Below are 20,807 nucleotides of genomic sequence, written 5' to 3'. Positions count from 1 at the left end.
TCTCTCGAGGCTGACTCGGGAGGAGCGCCACCGCCGGGAGCCGCCGCCGCCAGCCGGGCACGGTCATGGCGTCCCCGGCCATCGGGCAGCGTCCGTACCGGCTACTCTTGGACCCAGAGCCGCCGCGCTATCTGCAGAGCCTGAGCGGCCTCGAGCCACCGCCGCCGCCCCCAGGCCGGTCCTCGCGCCGCTGCGCCCCCGCGCCCCTCTCCACTGCGCCCGGGGCGCACGAGGGGCGCGGCGCCCCGAGGGCTGCCTGGGGGGACCTGGAGCCCCAACCCCGGGCCTCCCGACCCGCTCGCCCTCTCCGGCCTCGTCTGCAGCAGAGACTGCGACGGCGGCCGGGAGCGCCCCGGCCCCGCGACGTGCGGAGCATCTTCGAGCAGCCGCAGGATCCCCGCGTCCCGGCGGAGCGAGGCGAGGGGCACTGCTTCGCCGAACTGGCGCTGCGGAGCGGCCGGGGCTGGTGTGACCTGTGCGGACGAGAGGTGCTGCGGCAGGCGCTGCGCTGCGCTAGTGAGTATGCGGGCCGGGCAGAGGAGGGGCGGGGCGCGCGGGAGGACCGCAGTCCACCGGCCAGGAACTGCGAGGGGCTGGGGCACCGGCAGCGGGGGCGTTGCCGTCTCTGGCTCCAGGGGAACTTCAGCTTTAACGAAGGGAGATAAGCCCTGGAGGCACTCCGCTCCTTACTCCCCTGCCCAGTATCCTCTAGTGACTGCCTACTGCCTGGGTATGGTCATGGGGTGTTAACAAATACCTCTTCCCCTGACAGGTGCGTGCCTCCCCCCTCCCCAGACGCACAGGTACACACACATACACGTGCATGCGTGCAGATTGGGCTTGACGGCAGCAGGGCAAGGTCATTCCGTTGCCCCCCATGCACCCTCTTGCTTTTGTTGTAGGTTCTTGAGAGTGGGTTATGAGACTGGTGTTGAGATGGGCATTTGACCCATGACAAAAAGTGGCTTGTTTGTCTGTGGTGCAGGCCCGTGGTCCATGTCCACTTATGGTACACCCCTCCTCCAGGGCGACCTGTTGGGACCGGGAGGAGACGTGGTTAGGCTTTGGATGGAAATGGCTGTGAGGGTGAAGAGAGCAGGAGGTCACCCTGGACCTGTGCCCTCCTGCCTTCGGCCTCTGGCCCCTCAAACCTTTGGACTCTGCTCTTACGTTTGGCTGTGCCCTGCCGCGCCCTCCTCTCCCTCCTCCTAGGGTACTGCACCAGTCAGTCATCATGCTCTGAAATTACCCAACTTGCACCAGGTCCCTTCTTCCCCAGACCTCTCAGGCCCCTCCAGCCTCCTCCTGAGCCGGGCTCCTCTCAAAGCCTGGCTACAAAACACTGAGCACCCAGTGTGTAAATATTCTGGGCAAATTTGCAGTCTTCTTGGGGGTTCATTATTTTTCTCTTCCTCCAGTTAGGTGTGTGTATTCCTTTAATCGGTATCCTCACCCCCACCCCCATATTTGCTCCTGCCATGTTTGGCAAAGGATATCCATCCCCATGTGTTTATGTGTTTAGACAGATATTTTAAATATCTGAAGCACAAAGCACAGACAGTGGCACAACCTCTGACAAGTGTCTCTGGGAATGGGTTGTGGTTTGCATCTTTCAGCAAAAGCCCTTCCCCCGTGACCACAGCCCCATGCTCCCATCTGACTACGGTCCTGGACAGCAGCAGCTTCTTCCACATCAGGAAAACCCTACCTGGCCTCTCTCTGCGCTCCACAGCCCAGGCTGGGCAGCGTGCCTCTGCTGCAGCTGGCTGTACCAAAGGAGAGCTCAGACTCTAAGCCAGGATCAAGTGGAAAGGGAAGATTGGAGGGGAAAGTGGGTGCCGCTTCTTCCAACACCAGAACTCACAGTCCAGGTGCTAATTAGGGAGGAAAGAGCAAAAGTTATAGGCGTATATGTGTTGTGGGTGGAACGCTGCTGTTACATGGTAAATGCCCCTGACCTCACAGTAGAATCTAATACAACTTGCCCGGGGACGTGTTGGCAGCTTTGCCCTCTCCAGGGTCCTGGGCTACTTTACTGCATCCACCAACCCTATACACACGGAGAGAGGCAGGATCCTCGCTGTAATGGGTTTTACTGTGCTGGAATCCCAGGAAATTCACTTCATTGGAATTCTAGTTTGTATTAAGACGTTTAGGGGCTGTATCAGTTGTTGAACTTTTTTTTTTTATTGAGGAAGATTGGCCGTGAGCTGACATCCGTGCCCATCTTCCTCTATTTTTTATACATGGGACGCGTGCGTCAGCATGGCTTGATGAGCAGTGCGTAGGTCCGCGCCTGGGATCCAAATCGGCAAACCCCGGACCGCTGAAGCGGGACGCCCGAACTTAATTGCTCTGCCACTGTGCCGGCCCCTCAATTGTTGAACTTTTTGCACAGAGTTTTTATGATTTGTTTTTTGGTTTGGTGATAATGGTGTATTTGTGTGTGTTTGTATGTGCATATGTGTGATACTCCATGGTTAAATGAATTTATGCTCTCTTCACATTAGAATTTATTTCCTTTGATTAGTTTATAGTGTCTGGTGGTGGGAAGACCCAGGTACATGGACAGTGTGTCTAACTTTGCGTGTGACTTAGTGAAGTCTCTTCGTTTTCATGGGCTTCCATGGTCCCCATATAGTTGGTTTAATACCAACCAGGGATGTCTGAACACCAGAGAGGAACAGAGCTGGAATCAAGGGGCTGCAGAGGGAGTCTCTGTTTGTCATTGTTAATCTTTAGCTAATTGTGGACCTGTGGCTGGATGGGGGCAGCTGAGAAATGTTCTGATGTGCAAATGAGGGCTGGCAGGTGGGGACACAGCGCGCCAGGCTCACCAAGCACCTTCCTGTAGGTTGAAGGACCCATTCTATGCTGGGCTTGGTTTGTTTTATCTTTTGAAAAGCAAGGGTCAGAAATCTGACTTTTAAAAGGCAGTACCATGAAGCGATTAAGAAGATGGGCTGGAACCAGAAGACCTGGGTTTGAATCCTGACTCTGCCGCTTAGTCTCTGTGTGACCCTGGGCATCTGTGTTCCACTTCTTTGTTTTTAAAAATGGAGATAATAACATTACCTAGTGCATCGTGTTAGTGTGAGAATTAAATGAATTAATGTATGTGAAGCGCTCAGAACGGTGCCTGGCAAAATGCAATCTGAATGTTGGATGCAACGTGAATGTTATTATCGTCCCCTCCCATCCGACAGCTCTAACCGTTTGTCTGGGCCCGTGACACCTCTTAGGATCACCTTTCCAGGTCGTGTTAAGTTTTCAGACTGCTTGGATGCTGAGCCAAGTGGGGAAGCGAGTGCCATCAGCATCCCAGGAAGGATGGGTATTAATTGTCCTCTAGAAATGTCACTCCTGCCTGCTGGCTGAGGAGCATCATCACAGAATGCCAATGGCTTAGAGGTCACCAAGACATTGGCGCCTTGTCTTTGTGTCACTTGCCCCCAGCAAAGTGCCAGCCACAGAGCACAGTCTCAGTAAGTAGTGGTTGATGAAGGTGGTGGCTTGTTTAAACTATTAAATCTCCCTGCTCTTGGAAATATGCAGAAGGGCAGTGGCACGTGAGTGACATCTTCTGAGCAGGAGGCTGACACTGGGTAGCAACTGTGTTGGCAAAATGGGCTTTGCATAGGGGAAGCGTTTAGGAAACTGTCTTCCCGCCGTCTGCCTGCCTTTTTTGTGAAAGAGTCTCTAACTTAAGCTCACCCCGACTTCAAAATCAGTACCTGGCTCTGATTAATGCTGGATTTGCCAACAGGAAAGTTCAGAGTTAATATTAATTTTCAGGATTAAAGAAATCATGTTTGTCAGATAGAGAAGGAAATCCAGTGGGGATGGGCGGGAGAGAGAGAGGCAGAGAGATGACGGTGTGAATGCAGGGGTGTGTGCAGGGAAGGGGTGGGAATCCATTCCCAGCATTCCAGGAGGGAATGGTCAACAGCAAAGAACCAAACGCCTCACCACCAGTGCCCTTTGCTTTGTTCTTAAGGAACGTCCCTGCAGGTCGTGACCCTTTCTTCTGTAGAAGGCACAGAGAGTTGACCTTTTACCTTTCATCTTGTTTTGGTGGATATGTAAGCCATCCTGGACCAGGGAATGGTCTGGAAAGTGGGGAAACCTAAGCCCAACTCAGCATTCTAGGCGGGATGCTTGGACCCCTGCGCATTGCCTGTGAGGGCTGTGCGTCTGCCCCTGAGCCGCTCTCTCTCCGGAGGGGCGTTGTTCAGAGCTCTGAAGTGTTCACTGATTGGAATCACAGGGTTGAAGGGGGCCTGGGGCTCCTCGTCCTAACCTTTCCTTCCTGCGAGGGACTTTAATTACGGAGTGAGTGGAGGTCTGCCTGGGGCCTTCAGGGACGAGGACAGGGGACTTTCTTGGTGAGTGAGGCTGGTGTGTCGAGGGGCCCGTGGTGCAGCCCTTCCAGCCCTGTTTGACCCTACACTGTTGGCTGGGCTGAACCATCTCTCTGCACACACGGAACTACCCACGTGGCAGGCACCAGATCCCGCAGACCCTGCCTGGCTGTGGGTTCTTTGGAGAAGATATTACTGGGACATTGACACGGAGTCTCCCTGGGGCAGACCCAGGGACCTCAGACACTTGGAAGATGTTTCATTGGTCCGGTGCACACAGCAGCGCTGAGGTGTGTGGCTTGAAGTATTGTCCTTGATTTAGGCCCATGTTTGGCTTGGGAGGTTAGGAAATTGAAGCACTGACGTGGACGTTGTGTTGTTAAGGGTCCTGGAATCCCCCCCTCCAGTCGCTTCCCTGCCCCTGGCTCTGATTGGGGTCTTCTTCGGAAAAGTTCTAGTGGAGTGTGTGCGTGCGTTTGGGGAGAGAAAGGACCTGGAATGCTGGGAGAGGCCCTCAGAGGTCCCCAAGCGCGATCCCCTGTTTCCTCTCCTCCCTGCTTCCTGTCTTCTCAAAAGATGAAAGTGAAAGGATTAACTGTGGGCCTGATTGTCCCCCTATTCATCAGAGCAGGAAATTTTCTGATTATGGAGTGAGGGGGGCTTGAATCCCAGGTACAGTCAAAAGTGATTAATGCCGCTTGTCTGCCGGCCTAATTAGACTGGGTAATGAACGCGCGGATTCACCTGCTGATCCCGCGGAGTTCTTGGGGAAAGTGAATTGACATCTCCCCTCTGCTCTCAGCGTTTGGTCTGGAATCCTCTCTCTTCTTCCAAGTTTGCGAGTGAATCAGCCAGTGCCAGGCCTGGCGGGTGGGCCCTGAGGGACAGGGAGAAGACAGCCGCGGCGCAGCCCGAGGCCCTGCTGGAGTGGGGTGCCTGCAGCTGCCTTGGGGCTCCGGTGGACCCGCCCGCCTGTGGAGGAGCACGGGAGGAATTGTTCGCAGGTCAGCGGGGCCTCCTCTGAGGAGCCCAAGCGTTTCCCTGCTCTCGGCCACATTCATCCTTGGAATGGCTTCGTGAGGTCAGGACGCAGCGGGGTGGCTGTGGGGAGGTCTCACGTGGCGGGGAGGAGTTGCCCGTCCACCTGGCTAGGGGCAGGGGCATGTTAGGACCTCTCAGGTTGGGCGAAGCCCACTGTCCGCGAAGGCCTTGGTGGCCATCTCAGGCTGTCAAGCCACCTCCCTCCTTCGGGCCATGCCCGGCTCCCCGATGCTCTCCTGTGGAGCCTTCTCTGGCTCCCCACACCCACCCCTCATCCCTCCGTCTCCCCATGGGAGGAGCTGCTCGCGGTTCTTGCTCTGCCCCGGGTCCTAGTAAGGCTGGACCTAGTAAGGATGAGGAAGCTGCAAACACGTCTCTAGCCTCTTTGGAGGCCCTTCCGGTTTGCATTCCTGGGATGACAAGGTGAGTGTTCTGGGCAGGCGAGTCTCTGTGGGTGTGCAAAGCATTCAGACAGAGCATTCCCTCACCCGTGCTTCCATCAGCCCTGGCTCGTGTGGTCTCCTCACCGTGCTCGCAGGTTGGCCGGTGCTGGGGGAGGATGCTTGCTGCCTCTCCAGACAGCTCCTCCGCTGACTTGGGTGCCCACTCCTCCCGCGGGGCTCTGTTCCGGCTCTCCCCAGGCTGGGTCGGGGAGTAGCTGATGCTGGAAGGCCAGCCCTGACCAAGGAGATGGTTGTGCATTTAGTCACTTTTGGTTTTTTTCCAAGAGCTTTAGCAAGCTTCTCTCCGAATGTTCAGGGCCAGGTCTCGGGGTTGGAAGGGCGCTGAGCCAGCTTAGGCTTTGGGGAAGAGCCAGGAGGCCACAGTGATGATGGCAGACAGGGCAGCAGGCTTGGTTCCCTGAGGGTGCTGGTTTAAGTGGAAAAAAATGGGTGCTCGAGAGTAGTCCTGGAGAGCCCCGCCCCAAGGTCAAGGCTGTCTTGACTCAGACCCGGGGGGGTGATATTTGGCTGTTCTCTGAAGCACCCCCACAGCATGCTGAGGAGACGTGGGTGGGCCCTGAGAGCTCTCCATGGTGTGGTCTTTGGCCAGAGCGGCCGACAAGTTCCTGCAGGGCCCGCTCCAGCCTGCCTGGGTTTCCTGGAGTAGAGAAGGCTCCTGAGAGATGCACCCGAGGAAAGCCCTGACGCTGGTTCTTTTTCTGCTCCTTTTGGAGAGGGAGGAGGAAGAGCAGCAGGGTCCCTCCTGGCATGGTAGCCATGTGCCCAGCCTCCCCATGAGAAGACCCTGTCTTGGCTGAGGGGTCTGGTGACCCCTGGTTGCTATAGCAGGTCCTGGATTTTCTTCAGGATTGTCCTCCCCACACTTCCCGCCCAGGCGCCATTGAGGGCATGGAGGGGAGAGTAGAGCTGATGTTGTGCTGAGGGTTTGCGAGAAGGCGGTGTTGGAAGTTTAGTCTGTTCATTCCTGTGTGTCACTGGGCGGGTGGGCAGGTGGCTGGGTATGTCACTCACCTGTGACCACAGTGGGACTGGGTCACGTGTACTCTTCAGTGAAGGGCCTGCATGCCACCTTCTGCTCCCCTCCCTGTTCCTTGAACAAACATTCCGAGGGCGGGGCAGATGTGACCCAGACATCTGCAGTGGCTATTGGCAAGGGCTGCTAGAACTCGAGAACTTGGCTTCCGTGGACCTTAAAGAAATGAGACCCCAGGTTCACGAAAGTCAGGCCTAAAAGAAGAGTGATGTTCTTTTTTTATCCTTTTATGTTTTGTTTCTACTGGACGTTGAATCTGGGAAAGAATTATCATAGTGTTCGATGAGCCTTCTAGAATGGGAATGTTCATGTGGAAAAGAAGAGTTGGGAATGGCCAAGAAATTGTGAGAGCAGAGGTGACCTTTATCTCAGAGAGGACTTGGCTGTATCTAGAGTGTTGTCTTGTGTACTGGCTTTCGAGGTAGGCAGGGCTGGTTGAGTCACGGCCATCTCACAGATGAGGAAACACAGCATTCAGGGAGTCCAATGACTTCTCCACGATGACCCAGATCGTTAGGAGCAAAGCTGGCACCAGAACCGACACAGCATTTTGCCCGATGAGCTCACATCATTGAACAGGCAAGTTAGTTGAGTTTCCTCACTCAGGTGCCTCAGTTCTGCCAGTGAGATGTCCATAAAATGAGGTACAGAAACAAAGGAGGGTGAGCCAAGGGTGGGGAAGCCGTGTGCCAGCTGGAGAATCAGGCAGTGCCTGGATAATTGAGAGCTGGCTGCACTTCAGCCTGTTTTCAGCGTTTGGTTTCTAAATAGACTTTCAGCATGCGTACATCATGGAATCTTTAAACAAAGGGCCAAGTTTCTCTAAATCCCAAGATAAAAGAAGCAAGTGTTTCTCCCTGCCCTCACCCCACCCCATTGGTGTTAGGTGTGTGTGGAGGGGTGGGCGTGGAAATGCAAGATCTTTTCCTGTTCCGTGCCTCCTCCTTGCTGTGACCCAGTGTCACAGTGCATGACACAGGACTAACCAGGAGAGTGAACTTAGGCTGAGTCTCAGAGGGGACAGCTAGAGTGAAGAGTTGCATAGGGACTGGAATATAAACTGAGGTTTGCATAAAGGACCTCTGGCTCCATCCCAGGCAGTGGTGTGGCCACATGGGGAACAGGACATCTGGGGAAAGCACCCCCCCCCCCCCCAGCCCTGGCTGTGTATTTCTGCAAACCTACACAAATCAGGCTCTCATTTGGGTATTATCCCTTACTTTCTTTGCTGACTTGGAGGAAGCTGGTTTTTCCATCCAAGTTGAGTGGATGCTGGAAGTTTTGTGGTTTCTGTTGGAACAATTATGTCCTTTCTGTAACTGAGGAAAGTATTAAAAATCCGAAGAAACCTCAGAGATGCCTTCCTATTCAAATGGAACGACAGATTCCAGCTGTAACTTGAGAGTTTTCAGAGAGAAGTTTGAACATGCGTTACGTAAATGTGTATTCTAGTGGCGAGTGTTTTTCAAAGCAATCTGGAGGTACATTTGTATGAATAGGGTATTTCAAGGTGAGAGTATATTGTAACCCCTGCACTTAAGATGGTGAAAGCTGTTCCTTCAAATTATGTTGGGCCTCAGCTGGACTCCCTCTTCAGCATGGGGGTCATCGGGCCAATTCTTAGATGTTGCGGGCAGCAAGAGGTCATCGCAGGCATTCTCCTGCCTCTGGATAGTGCTCCTCGTACAGCATCCCTGCAGTAGAAAAGCCATCAGGTTTCAGAGAGTCAGGAGAGAAGATTCTAGAGCCTCCCAGAGCCCTGTCTCCAGTCTCTGCCAGTTCTTTCCTGCTGACTTCCCCAGTGGCTTAAGCTGTGAACAGCTCTGTGATGAGGAGAAAGGAGAAGTGAGGTCAGTCTATCCCCCAGCCCAACTGGGGCATTCAGGAGGGATTTTCCCCTGTCACATGTGACTCGCGTTTAAAAATCCCCCGGCACGGGAGTGTTCTCTTCTCTGAGGGTGGGAGTGGGAACGCCACACTTGCCTGAGCTCAGCCAGGCGGGATCCTGGGCCCTCTTGGGATCTCATGTGCAAGGATCACAGCGGAGCAAGGAACGCAGGCTTCCAACCCTTACTGGGTGGCCCCAAGTGTCGTTTTAGGCCTGGACTCACTTAGGACCCTCTTCCGTGCAGAGGTTGCTGAGTAATTAGAGGAACACAAAATAGGCCATGGGCAGCCCAGTCCCCCTGAGGAGCCGCCAGAGAAAGACCCAGTATCCCGGCCTGAGCAGGGGTGGCGTTTGGGATGTTTCTGTCTTAGATAACTGACTTGTGAACGACGTGCGTTTGTTATTGCACCGAGTGCTGAGGCCCTCAGTAGTGAGGGGTGGGGGGGTCTAAAATGGGGGTCTCCTGGCCAGATTTCCTCTGAGAAGGCAGGCGACGGGGCACCCACTGGAGGATCCGAATGCCGCTTAGATTTGTTCTGCCAACGTTTTCTTCCAAGTGGGCTGAGGACATGGCCTTTGGGATGGGGGGCCGTCAGCCTTCTCTGTGACCCAGGAAACTACAAAGGAACACAGCCAGGTGGGCAGCTGCATGAGGAATAACAGAGCTCAGCTCTGAACTCACGAAGGTTGCCTCCTGGATCTACTGCCAGGAGACCCACACAGACGTGTCCCTGCCCCTCCGTTCCTGCGCGCCCCAGTCCTCGGCGGTCCGTCTCCTCTGCCTGAAGACCGGGCTCTCTCCTTCCCCTGCCGCTGGCCCCACTGGCGGCTGGCAGAGGAGTTCTGGAGCCTCCGGGCGGCGTGGGAGCGGCACCGCTCCTCGGCAGCTTTCCTGGAAGGCTTGCTGCCTGTCCACTGCCAGTCGGCGTCTTGGCCTGGGTGACAGGGCCTCTGGGGACTTCCCCACTGGGACGGGGTTGCTTCTGGGAGTCAGCATTGAGGGGACGCCCCGTGAGCACTTTGAGAGCAAGAGAAGAACATTTCTTTCCTTTTTAAGAGAGCCTCTGTTCTTTTCTTCTTTTCTCTTTCTCCGTTTGCCTGTCACCTCTTCTCTGCCCAGGTGTCTGGTCTCAGATAAATGGTCCGACCCTCGTTAAGCAACACTGCCTCCTTGTGGGCCAGGGGCTGAGAGCCTCGGCTCTTCCTGCCCTGGGCTTAGCTGGGGGAGTGTGAATCCGCCCGGTTGTCCCTTGGGAGCCTGTACAGCTGGTCAAGCATTATTAACCCGCCGCCCTGAAGAGATCCATTAACGAGCTCCGGCCCGGCGCGCGGTGTGAGGTAACCCATCACTTTCGTCCTCTGTGGAAACTTCGGAGACATTGATTTTCAGATTCACAGGCGCTACTCAAGAGTGCGACTCGGGGCAGGCTCTTCCTGCAGCCTGCTTGGTGGGGGCATTTTTATCTTATCAAGCTAAAAGCCCCAGGAATAGAAAGTTTTCCGCTCGGGGAGGTGGAGGGGAAAGGACCTCAGCTGGGAAGGAGAAGGCATCGGTCAGGCTGGGCTGGTTCGTCCCCAGGTCCCAGGTGTCTGTGACTTGCTTTGGAAGAGCTGCGAGGCTGGGCTGATTTGAGCAAAGCCCCGGGTCACACGAGGCCCACAATCTTCCCTTGGGGCCAGTGACTCCCCGACTCGTCACTCCATCCCTGACGCCAGGCCTGGAGAGAAGCTATTGATCTCCCGCAGCCAGCTGATGACGGAGGGCCGGGATGAGGGGCCAGCCGCCGCCTGCTTCGGAACCGTCGCTGCGCGGCTCCAGCGGCTCTTCCGCAGGCTCCCTAAGTGCCGTTTGGGATCCGAAAAGCTCCAGGCCCTGCAGAGGTTCCGCCATGAGGCCCGGCTGGCTCTCGGTAGGTCCAAGATGCTCCCGCTGGGAGCAGTCAGGGGCTGCTTGGGTTCTGAGTCTCGGCCTAGTGGCCTTGCCCGTGGGGAAGGGAGTGCAGGAGCCTTCTGGCAGCCTGGTATTTAATACTGAGTGCAGCACCACTCCTAGGCCCCCTGACTCCCCAGGGACAAGGCTCAGGTGCGGCCACCCTGCCAGGGTTAGGTGGAACAGCAGGCCTGCAAGGATGTGGTCAGCCCATTTCAGAGTCCTGTGTTGGCCGTGGGTTTTAACAGCCTTTCCTTGCCTGAGAATTAGGGCTGAGCAGTGATCTTAATCTGGGTCCCTGAGCTGGTGGAATATGGGTGTCTTAGGTGACCACCATTTTCCATTCTGCCCAGCCTGTAGCTCTGAGGGGTGTCAGATCTTGCCAAGATGCTGAGTCAGCCTTCCGAGGCCCCAGGAGCAGTGAAGTTCCCTAGGCAGAGGGTTCTCACCGGCATGGTTAGTGGAGGTACCTGTGGAGCTGGAGGCTGCTGGGTGGGACACAGCTGGACAGGAGCTCCAGCCTCAGGCGGTGACTGTGGCTGGGGGGGTGGGGGGGGCCTTCCCTGGGCACTAATTAGGGTAAGAATAGTCCTTGCTTGGGGAACGATAATAGGACAGTGTGCGGTGAGTAAGAGAAGAGAAAGAGAGACAGTAGCAATTCAAATTTTCATAGAATCTTAGGTCATCCTGCTCCCTTTTCAAAGAAAGGAGATAGGGGCCAACTGACGGCCCGTTGGTAACAGCTCCAGGATGGGATCCCGGCACCTGCCTTCCAGCCTAGGGTTCTTTCTGCTGCATCATGCTACCTACGGCATCTTATTTTTCTGCAGCATTCATCTGCTAAAGATTCAAAGCGTTTTTGTCTGTCTGTTTTTAATATTGTGTGTTCTCTCTCGATCCCTGCGTGGGGAGAATGGGAAAGGGATCTTCCTGTTTCACAGATGAGGCGGCTCAGAGCAGTAAGGCCCCTCGCTCAGGGTCAGAAGTGCACAGCCAGGCCTGGGACCCCTCGGACTCTGCTCGTCTTACTGACCTTCAGCCGCTTCTCTGTGATGGCTGGGTCTTTGGAGCACGTAAGCTTTCCTTGGGACTCCCGCCCCGTTTGTCTCCAGGCTGTTCTCATACATATTCAGGAGCAAATGGGTGGCGAGGTCTTAGGGATGGAACTAGACTGAAAAGTCATCTCCAGGCTAAGTTTTTGAATGCAGAGTTGGAAAGACAATATGGTCTTAGCTGTGGAAAATGTGATTTTTCTGATTAAGATTTTACCTCTTGAGAAGTGGGAATTTTAATTCATCTAGACCTAATCCCCATTTGGAGACAAATACCTTTTAGCCAGCCTGAATAATTTATCCTCATCAATAGCCTAATACACACTGTGACCCTCACTGAGAAGACAGCTGGATGCTGAGTTCCTCGATTTAAATGCTCAGTAGCGTCTTCATGTTCATCCTCTCCCACCCCCCTTAAGAATTATTCAACAGATCTTTTCCTTGCTCCTTTGCTGTTCAGCCCAAGGAGCTATGGGTTTAAGACTCAATAAGGCCTGGAGTACAGCGTGAAGGTTAGGGCGAGTGCTGGACTGCACCTCTGACGTGCTTGGTAACTTGTGTTCGTGCTCAGACTTAATTCTTTGGAAGAGGAGGGGAAGACAGGGCCTTAAAGATGGTGGAGCAGCAGGCTATGCACTATGGATTTCTAGAAGAGCTCATCTTACTGCAGGACTCTGTGAGCAACCTGTACTGTGGCATTTAAGAAAATGGCCTTGGAACCAAGCCACCTTGAGTCTGGATCTTGGATTCCTGGCTGTAGGGCCTTCCACATAGAGATTAACCTCTCTGAGCCTCGGTTTTTCCTAGTGTAAAATGGGGAAAGAATACCAACCTCAGGCTAGTGTTACATGGATTGAACATAACTTCGGATGTGAACCAGTTGACGTGATACGTAGCAGGCCCCTCATTAGCACCTGCTGTTCCTTAGTGCTCCCAGAAAGACTTTTAGCAACTCCCATCTGTGCAAACCCCCAACATACTGTCTGCTCTTCCATCGCACCTGGGCCCAAGTGGGCTACCTGCCTCTCAGTGAAAGAGACAGGGCTTGAAGTTTGCCCGGGCAGAAGTAGAGGAGGGGCATGAAACTCTTAGACACATTCTCTGGAAAAATCCCTATCACTGAGTCCACCATACCACTTAATTAACGGGCAAGGCTAGATTGGCCCACTGGGCATCACTGGGAGCTACACAAGCATGTTGCCAAGGAGCAAGTCATATATCACTTTACAAGGCTGCTGGGGGCCCAGCGGGAAACTGGCCTGGGTCTCTCCAGAAGTCTCTGGTGGTCCCAGCTACAGGGCTACAGCTGCAAAGAGGCCTTCGTGTGCTTCCTGCAGAGAGGGCCTCGACGTACTCTACTTACTTCTCTCCTCACTGCAAAAAGTCTTCTTTCACCTGGTTCGTTGGTGATCAGCACTTTGAATGCAAGTGACGTCGGAGCAGATGTGGAAAAGCCAGCTGGATACAGCAGGCTGGTCTTCCCAGAAAGGCCTGAACCTGTCTGCCCCTGGCCTCCTGCAACCTCCCGGCACTCTGATCGGGCACACTGTGTGCATGCACCTGTGTGTACAGTCACATGTGCATGTCTGTCTAAGCTTCCCCTACTGCCCTGTGGGCTGCAGGTGCCCAGGCAGGACCTCTGGCTGTTCTGGTCTTTGGAGCCTATGGGACACCACCAGAAATATACTCAAGGTTAGCAAGAGGCTAGGCCGCCCTTTGCCCTCTCTCAGAGATGGTGTTTGCTTTAAAAACAAAAGCAAAAAAAACAAGAAAACCCTCAAACTTCTCGTTCCATACCTGCCCCTCACTGCTAGGCCCATGTCCTTTCTCTGTCAGCTCCCTGCTCTCCTCCTTTTTGTCTCCTCAGGGGCCCCAGGGACGGGGGGAGAGGGCGCCAAGCCCTGGGGTGGGGGACCCCACCTGCTTTGTCTCTCTTACACCCAGAGCAGAGTGACACATGCCTGTAGGAGGGGGCGGCCCCTCCCGAGCAGGCCTGAAGCCAAGAGGGCATCTGGCAGCCCCACACTGGCTTTCAATACAGGGGCTTGTTGCTCTTTGTTAAATTCCCTTAAATCCAACTCTCTACAGTATTTTAAAGTATTTTTTATTTTCTTAAGGTGCCCTGGCAATAGCATTTATTTTTTCCCATGGTGACAAAGTAGGATATATCTATATTAGAAAAAGAAAAAATATATATGTATATGTATTCCTTTCATGTGCTTGTTCCTGTGATGGAGTCTCTGGCCGTGGCTGGCTGTTCTGTAGGACAGTGCTTGACTTAGGAGGCCCTAAGGAAACACACGTTCAATGAAGCCATGTGTGCGCACATGAAAAACTGACTGATCGCTAGGTAAATGGGGAAAGACGGGAGACGTAACTATGTACCTGGGTTTAATAGTCTGTGTCTCTCTGAGCCCGTGTCCTGATGGGTGCACACACTTCTATAGCTCCTCTTCAAAAACTGTGCCAGGTCTTTGCACTTCTATCTGTATGGCTACATTTTTTTTTTTTTTTTTTTGAGGAAGATCAGCCCTGAGCTAACCACCGCTAATCCTCCTCTTTTTGCTGAGGAAGACCGGCCCTGAGCTAACATCCATGCCCATCTTCCTCTACTTTATATGTGGGACACCTACCACAGCATGGCGTGACAAGTGGTGCCATGTCCGCACCCGGGATCCGAACCAGCGAACCTGGGGCCGCCCAAGCAGAACATGTGAACCCAACCGCTGCAGCACCGGACTGGCCTCTGTATGGCTACATTTTAAATACAACTTGGAAAAACTTTTCGAATGTGGTGTCAGAAGGTCCAGATGACAAATCCACAAACTTCTTGCACATCAGGAATGAGGTCCATTTGGCTTTCCCATTCTGAGACCCCATCTCAAATCATTTAATTTTACGTTTTTCCAAAATCTATGGCCCCTTACCATTGTTGGCCAAGGAGAGGATTCTCAGCGATGCTCTGTGATGTCCCACTGAGGGCCTTCAGACTGCCCGTCTCTGTCTTCTCCGTCCACATGTCCGCCCGAACATCATTGTCATCAACAAGCTGTACTGCGTGAGGCCACAGTGCCTCAGTATAAAAAGGCCAGGAAAATTAGGGTGCATTTCTTTAAGCATCGCTGGGAAACATAATGTGTCTAATAATGGAATACCAAAAAGAATTCAGTCAACCAAAAGATTAATTAAAATTAAAAATTAAAAATAGTTTTGCTGTTGGACGAAGACTGAATTGATTTAAAAGAGTTAGTTTTAGACAACTGTGGGAATTATGGTTACAACAGAATGTAAATGTTATAAACATTGGAAGCATAAATAATGTAGTAAAAATCGGAGGGTGGGTGCAGAAGAGGCTGGAGGGAGAGTTCTGGCATAGTCCTAGCAGGGAATCAGTTAATACTATCTAAAGTTGAAGCATGAATTGTTTAAAATGACTCAACTCTATTAATTTTGTTTGTAATTTAAACATATGTACACATACACACAGGGCGGGGTGGGGGTATGCTTCAGGGCGCAGCACCCCCAGAGCAAAGTGGCGTGAAACAAACCATGTGGGAAAGGTGCCTTGGGGTCTGGCCTGTCCCCTGCCTCACTGGGCACAGGGCGGGCGCTGCCTGATGCTCCCCTCACTTCCTGCATCATCATCGTCCTAACTTGCCATGAACTGCCCTGCCCTGCCCTCCCTCCACCCGCCTCTCCCCAGACACCCCGGCCAGCCTTCCTTTGTTGGAGCTTTCAGCCTAGGGATGTATGGTTGTGTTGGAGAAAGATGATTAATGGGGCTGCCCGAGAGGCACACCCACCCACGCCCACCCATGCGGGGCAGGACTGTGCCTCTGCAGGCCAGCCGGGGCGCCAGTGTCCGCCAGGCTGGCCGGGTGTGTTTGGGAAGAGAGTGCAGGGGACACTTCCAGCCTGCCTGGAACTATGACAAGAAGCCTGGCTCAGGGAATAAGCAACTGACCCATTAGACCCGGGGACCAAGACCCCAGAGAGAATTTTAATATCTGCTGTGGCCCCTCAGCAGTACTTGGGCAGAACCTTTTGCTTTTCTCTTCAGTACAAAAGGGTCACTCAGAAGTGCACATGTCAACGCCACCCAGCTCTGCCACATGCAAAACTGATACAGTCATTTTGGGTGGGGACCAGGATCTTGAGGAGGCCTCGTGTCCTCAGTGCAACCAAGGCTCCCCAGCGCCACCCCAGCTCTGGAGCACTTTCCCTCCTCAGCATGTTTGACCTGGGGAGCCTGCTCCCCACGCAGCCCGCCCCTCCCAGCCCTCTGTTTCACATGGGAACTGAACATCGGGGCCAGATTCTCGCATGTTCAGACGTGTCCTCTCTTGGCTCTGCACATGGAGACAGCAGCCCCAGTGCATCCAGCTGCCCACCCTGCCTGTCCATGGCAGGCTGGGTCATGGGCCTGGCTTCCAGGTTGCTTCTCTAACCCAACATCGACCCTTCCTGTTGGCTTCCTGGCTTGCTTTCTGGCACATTCTGTCGGTGGGCGGGGGGGCGGGGCACGGGGAGGTTCTGGAGTTGGGATTGTGTGGTTCAAGGGAGCAGCTGTATGCCTCCAGGCTGGGGTCGGGCGTGCTGGTGCCCTCCGAGGTAGCCTGTCCTCTGAGACAAGGAACTACATTGTGTGGTCTCTAGAGGACTGGGGTTCTGGCTCCTTCCTGGAAATGTGAAGATGCAGATGTCTTGCGCTGGCCACCTGACCCCAGGAGTGGGGACTGTCCATCCCCTGCTGCCAGCCTCACTCTGAGTTTAGCCAGGAGTATGAAAAACGTATAGATCGTGTTGATTTTGGCAGTTGCTTCAGACCTCCAAGCTTCACTAATCACTGTCTCTCTACTTTCCCACTCTCCGTTGTGACCCATCTTCTCATGGCCCTGCCTTACGCCTCTCATGGCCCATCAAAGGCAGGGCTGGAGGGAGGTAGGAGCAGGAGGGAGGCACTTAGGTGAGCAGGAAAGTTGCATGATTCTTCTTACCTTAATGTATTGGAAGAGGACCCCAAAATTGAGACTTTTTTTGGCTGGCATCACACACTGAGTCAACATGAAGCTGGGTACCCAGACCCAGCAGTCCCATAGTGTTGAAAATGATAGCTTGCCGTTTGTTGAGCACCTACTCTTGCAGGCACTGTAGGATGTCCTACATATATTCTCTCTAATTTTGGCAACAAATCAGCTGGCAAGGAAGCTATTATTACTTCCATTTTGCAGACAAGGAAATCAAGGCTTAACTAGATTCCGTGTTTTACTGAGGTTGAGCAAATTGTCCAGGCATCTCATGCCCGATCAGAAGCAGGACTTGGCTTCAAACTCTGATACGTGTGACTCTGAAGGCCAGATTCTGTTCACTCCCCAGCTCCTTATTAAGTGTAGCCCTCTCAAAGCCCTCTGTCATACACGTTAAGCAGTGTGCTTCTAGGCACCCCGTGGTGTGTCGAGGATTTCTGATTTACAGCTGCTGAGTGGGTGCACTGTGGGGCATCTGTGAGGCAGCTAGTCCTGGAGCCCAGTGTCCATTCTGGTTGCTCTCCCACCATCCTCGTCTCTCCATATGATGAGGCAGTTGGCTCTGTTGTGGTGCTGTCATGGGAGCAAAGTTGCAGAGGCTGGACCTCTTTGAGAGGGGGAGGCCAAGAGCCCACTACCTATGGAGCTTGACCTTGGCTGAAGAGCTGGCCTCTCTGGTGAAGCTGCCATGGGAGCTCAGTGCAAGAACCTCTGGCTGCTGCTGAGTAGTTCATAGTCTCCCAGAGGTGGCATCCAGAGACGGAGAGGCCACGGATGGAGAGCTAGCCCAGAGCAGGCAGACAGTATGGGTAGGTTCCGAAGCTCTCAGATTGAGTGCTTGGCTAGCTGGGAGGGGAGCTGTGAACTGGCACTTCCCAGGATGAGGTGGCAGCCTCGCCTCGAGGAGGGGCGTTCTCACTGTTACCTGCTAGGGCAGAGGGAAAAGCACTCCTGGCCCAAATCCCTTTGACCAACGCTCTCTTCTGGCCTTGGGCCGCCCTAACTCCCACCCCCAATGAAGCCTGTTCCTGGCCTCAAGTAGTGCATGGTAGGGGGACCAGGACCAAGTGGAAGGGGCAGCTCTGAGGAACAGTTTCCCAAAAAACAGGGCTATTGAGAAGCAACCAGGCGTGATGGATTTGCACTCATTAGCTGTGAGGCTCTCAACAAGTCTCTTAACCTCTCCTAGTCTTAGTTTGCTCACCTCTAAAATATGAGTAGACCAGAGGAGCTGGAAACTTGCCACCATGTGGCAACCTGAATTATATCGCTTTATTCATAATTGCCAAAACTGGGGAGCAACCAAGACGTCCTTCAACAGGTAAACGGATAAACAAACTGTCATACATCCAGACAATGGAATATTACTCAGTGCTAAAAAGAAATGAGCTATCAAGCCATGAAAAGACATGGCGGTGGGGCTGGCTCCGTGGCCGAGTGGTTAAGTTCACGCGCTCTGCTGCGGTGGCCCAGGGTTTCACTGGTTCACATCCTGGGGTGGACATGGCACTGCTCGTCAGGCCACGCTGAGGTGGCGTGTCACATTCCACAACTAGAAGGACTCACAACTAAAAATATACAACTATGTACTGGGGGGCTTTGGGGAGAAAAAGGAAAAATAAAATCTTTAAAAAAAATAAAAGAAATTTAAAAAAAGAAAAGAAAAGACATAGAGGAAACTTAAATGCGTATCACTGAGTGAAAGAAGTCGATCTGCAAAGGCTCCATACTGTATGGTTCCAACTCTATGACACGGATTCTGGAAAAGGCAGAGCTGTGGAGACAGTAAAAAGATCAGCGGTTGCCCGGGGTTGGGGGAGGGAGGGATGGAGAGGTGGGGCACAGAGGAGGTTCAGGGCAGTGAAAGCACTCTGCATGACACTGCAATGGTGGATCCCTGTCCTTCTGCATTTGTCCAAGCCCGTAGAATGACCATAATGTGAACTCTGGACCTTGGGTGATAATGACGTGTCAATGCAGGTTCATCAGTCGTAACAAACGTACCGCCCTGGTGGGGATGTTGGTAGTGGAGGAGGCCATGCCTGTGTGGGGGCAAGGGGCATATGGGTACTGTGTATACTTTTGCTCAATTTTGCTGTGAACCTAAAACTTCTCTAAAAGATAAAGTTTATCTTTTAAAAATAGGGGTAGAAACACATATCACACAGGCGTAGTATTGATTATGTGAAATTCTGTATATAGTGTCTGGCGCACCACAGGTAGTGAATGATGGCGCCTGCTGTCACTGCAATGTGGGTACGTGATTTTTCTTTGTTCCTTTGTGGTATTTTTTCCATTAATAAAGAATATATGTTCATTATAAAAATTTGGAAACTATAAAGAAGGAAAAACACTTGATATCCTATCACTCAGAGGAAACATGTCACATTCCTTGTAGATATCTCTCTGTGCATAATGTGTGTATAAGTATGTGTATGTTTTTATATAATTAGGACCATAAAACACAAACTTTTTCTCTTTCAGTGATATGCTTGTGGACTTCTTTCCAAGTTGACCAATATTAATCTACATCAGCTTATATAATGGCTAAATAGTACTTTATTTTAAACTGGTCTCTATAGGTGGATGTGGGATATTTCTTCCATTTTGTTGCCGTGAACAACTGTGTGACGAACATTTTAGTGAAGACGTATCTCGATACAAATAAATATCCACCAAGGATATATTCCTGCAGGAAATTGGTGCCACTAATAAGGCAAGAACCTTCTCCCGTGCCCACATCCTCTTTAATACTAGAAGTTATCTACTTTGGTTAACAATTTTCTTTTCTGAAACTAGAGCAAGACTTTAGAAGTTCAAATATTGGAGCGGGTGGGTAGGCAGGCGGGTAGAAGGGAAGTCCTGGGGCTGGCGGAGGTGTCCCTCCGAGATGGGGAGGGTCACCCCTTGCTGGGCCCCGTGCGCACCTGGTGCCTCGCCTCTGCAGGGAGCTGGGACCTGGGCCTCCCTTGCCTAGGCTGGGGCGAGGGTCCAGTGGGGCTCCGAGGATGCGTCAGGACCTTTGTGTCAGGACTCAGTGGAGGTCTGGAAGAAGGTCAGTGGGCACTGAGGGGTGTGCAGACGGGCTTCCTGATGAGGATGCCTGATGACGTGGCCACTGGCGGGATTCGACTTGGACTCTAGCCTGGTAATAAGAATAGCTGATCTTCATTGATCTCTTAGTTTGTATCAGGTGTTGTGTTATTATGTACGTCATTATCTCATTTAATTCTCTTAGCAGCCCTATGAGGCAGGTACTGCTCTCATCTCCATTTGACAGAGGGGAAACTGAGGCACACAGGGGTTAGGACAGTAGCCCAGGGTCAGGTCAGCACTCACTCCATTTGACAGAGGGGAAACTGAGGCACACAGGGGTTAGGACAGTAGCCCAGGGTCAGGTTAGCACTCACACTCTGGTATCTCCACTTCAGCAAAAGGCAGAGCACCTTTCCTGCCTCCATTCACTCCGTGCCTGGGCTTCTCGAACACCAAGCAGGCCCTGGAGCAAAGGGCTAGGACAGCCTGCGCTTCAGAAGCTGCAGCCCTGGGTATTTGCCGGGCGGTCGCAGAGGGAACTAGTGAGATGGAGGTCCGAGGGGGAATCTTGGGGCCACGTGGAGAAGGCTGTTCCTGGTGGGGGAGCAGAGAGGGTGGCAGCTGCAGGGTGATGGTGCAGTGAGGCTGCAGGTGGTGGAGCAGGCCCCGGCCAGCCTGGGGAAGATGGGCACAGAGAGGATGGGGGGCTCTCTGGGTGGTCTCTGAGCGGCCATAGCTGGTTTCGAGTGGAGCGACCCCCATGCAAGAATGGGGGACTCCCGAAGAATGTCTGAGAAAGGAGCCAAGGCAGGGACCCTCAGACTGAGGACTGCCCCCACTGACTTGTTGGGGAGGATCCGGACAACAGTTAATCCCACATTTTAAAAATTCTTTTGACATAATTTTCCAGTGCAATTTATTTTGGATTTCTCTGTAGTGCCTAAGAACAAAATTATTTTAAAACTGAGAGCTATT

At 53.0% G+C, this 20,807-nt stretch overlaps 1 protein-coding gene across 1 annotated transcript in view; it reads left to right on the top strand.

Moving 5' to 3' along the window:
- RASSF5 (Ras association domain family member 5) overlaps positions 1 to 20,807 on the top strand; it is a 66,515-nt gene continuing 45,708 nt past the window's right edge. Inside the window, exon 1 of the mRNA XM_014828984.3 lies at positions 1 to 516. Within this exon, the coding sequence (XP_014684470.1) occupies positions 66 to 516 (451 nt within the window). The 5' untranslated portion in view covers positions 1 to 65. The remainder of the gene's footprint in view (positions 517 to 20,807) is intronic.

The sequence above is a fragment of the Equus asinus genome, chromosome 25 (genome assembly GCF_041296235.1).
Source record: "Equus asinus isolate D_3611 breed Donkey chromosome 25, EquAss-T2T_v2, whole genome shotgun sequence".
NCBI lineage: Eukaryota > Metazoa > Chordata > Mammalia > Perissodactyla > Equidae > Equus > Equus asinus.
This window is presented reverse-complemented; position numbering and strand designations above follow the sequence as displayed.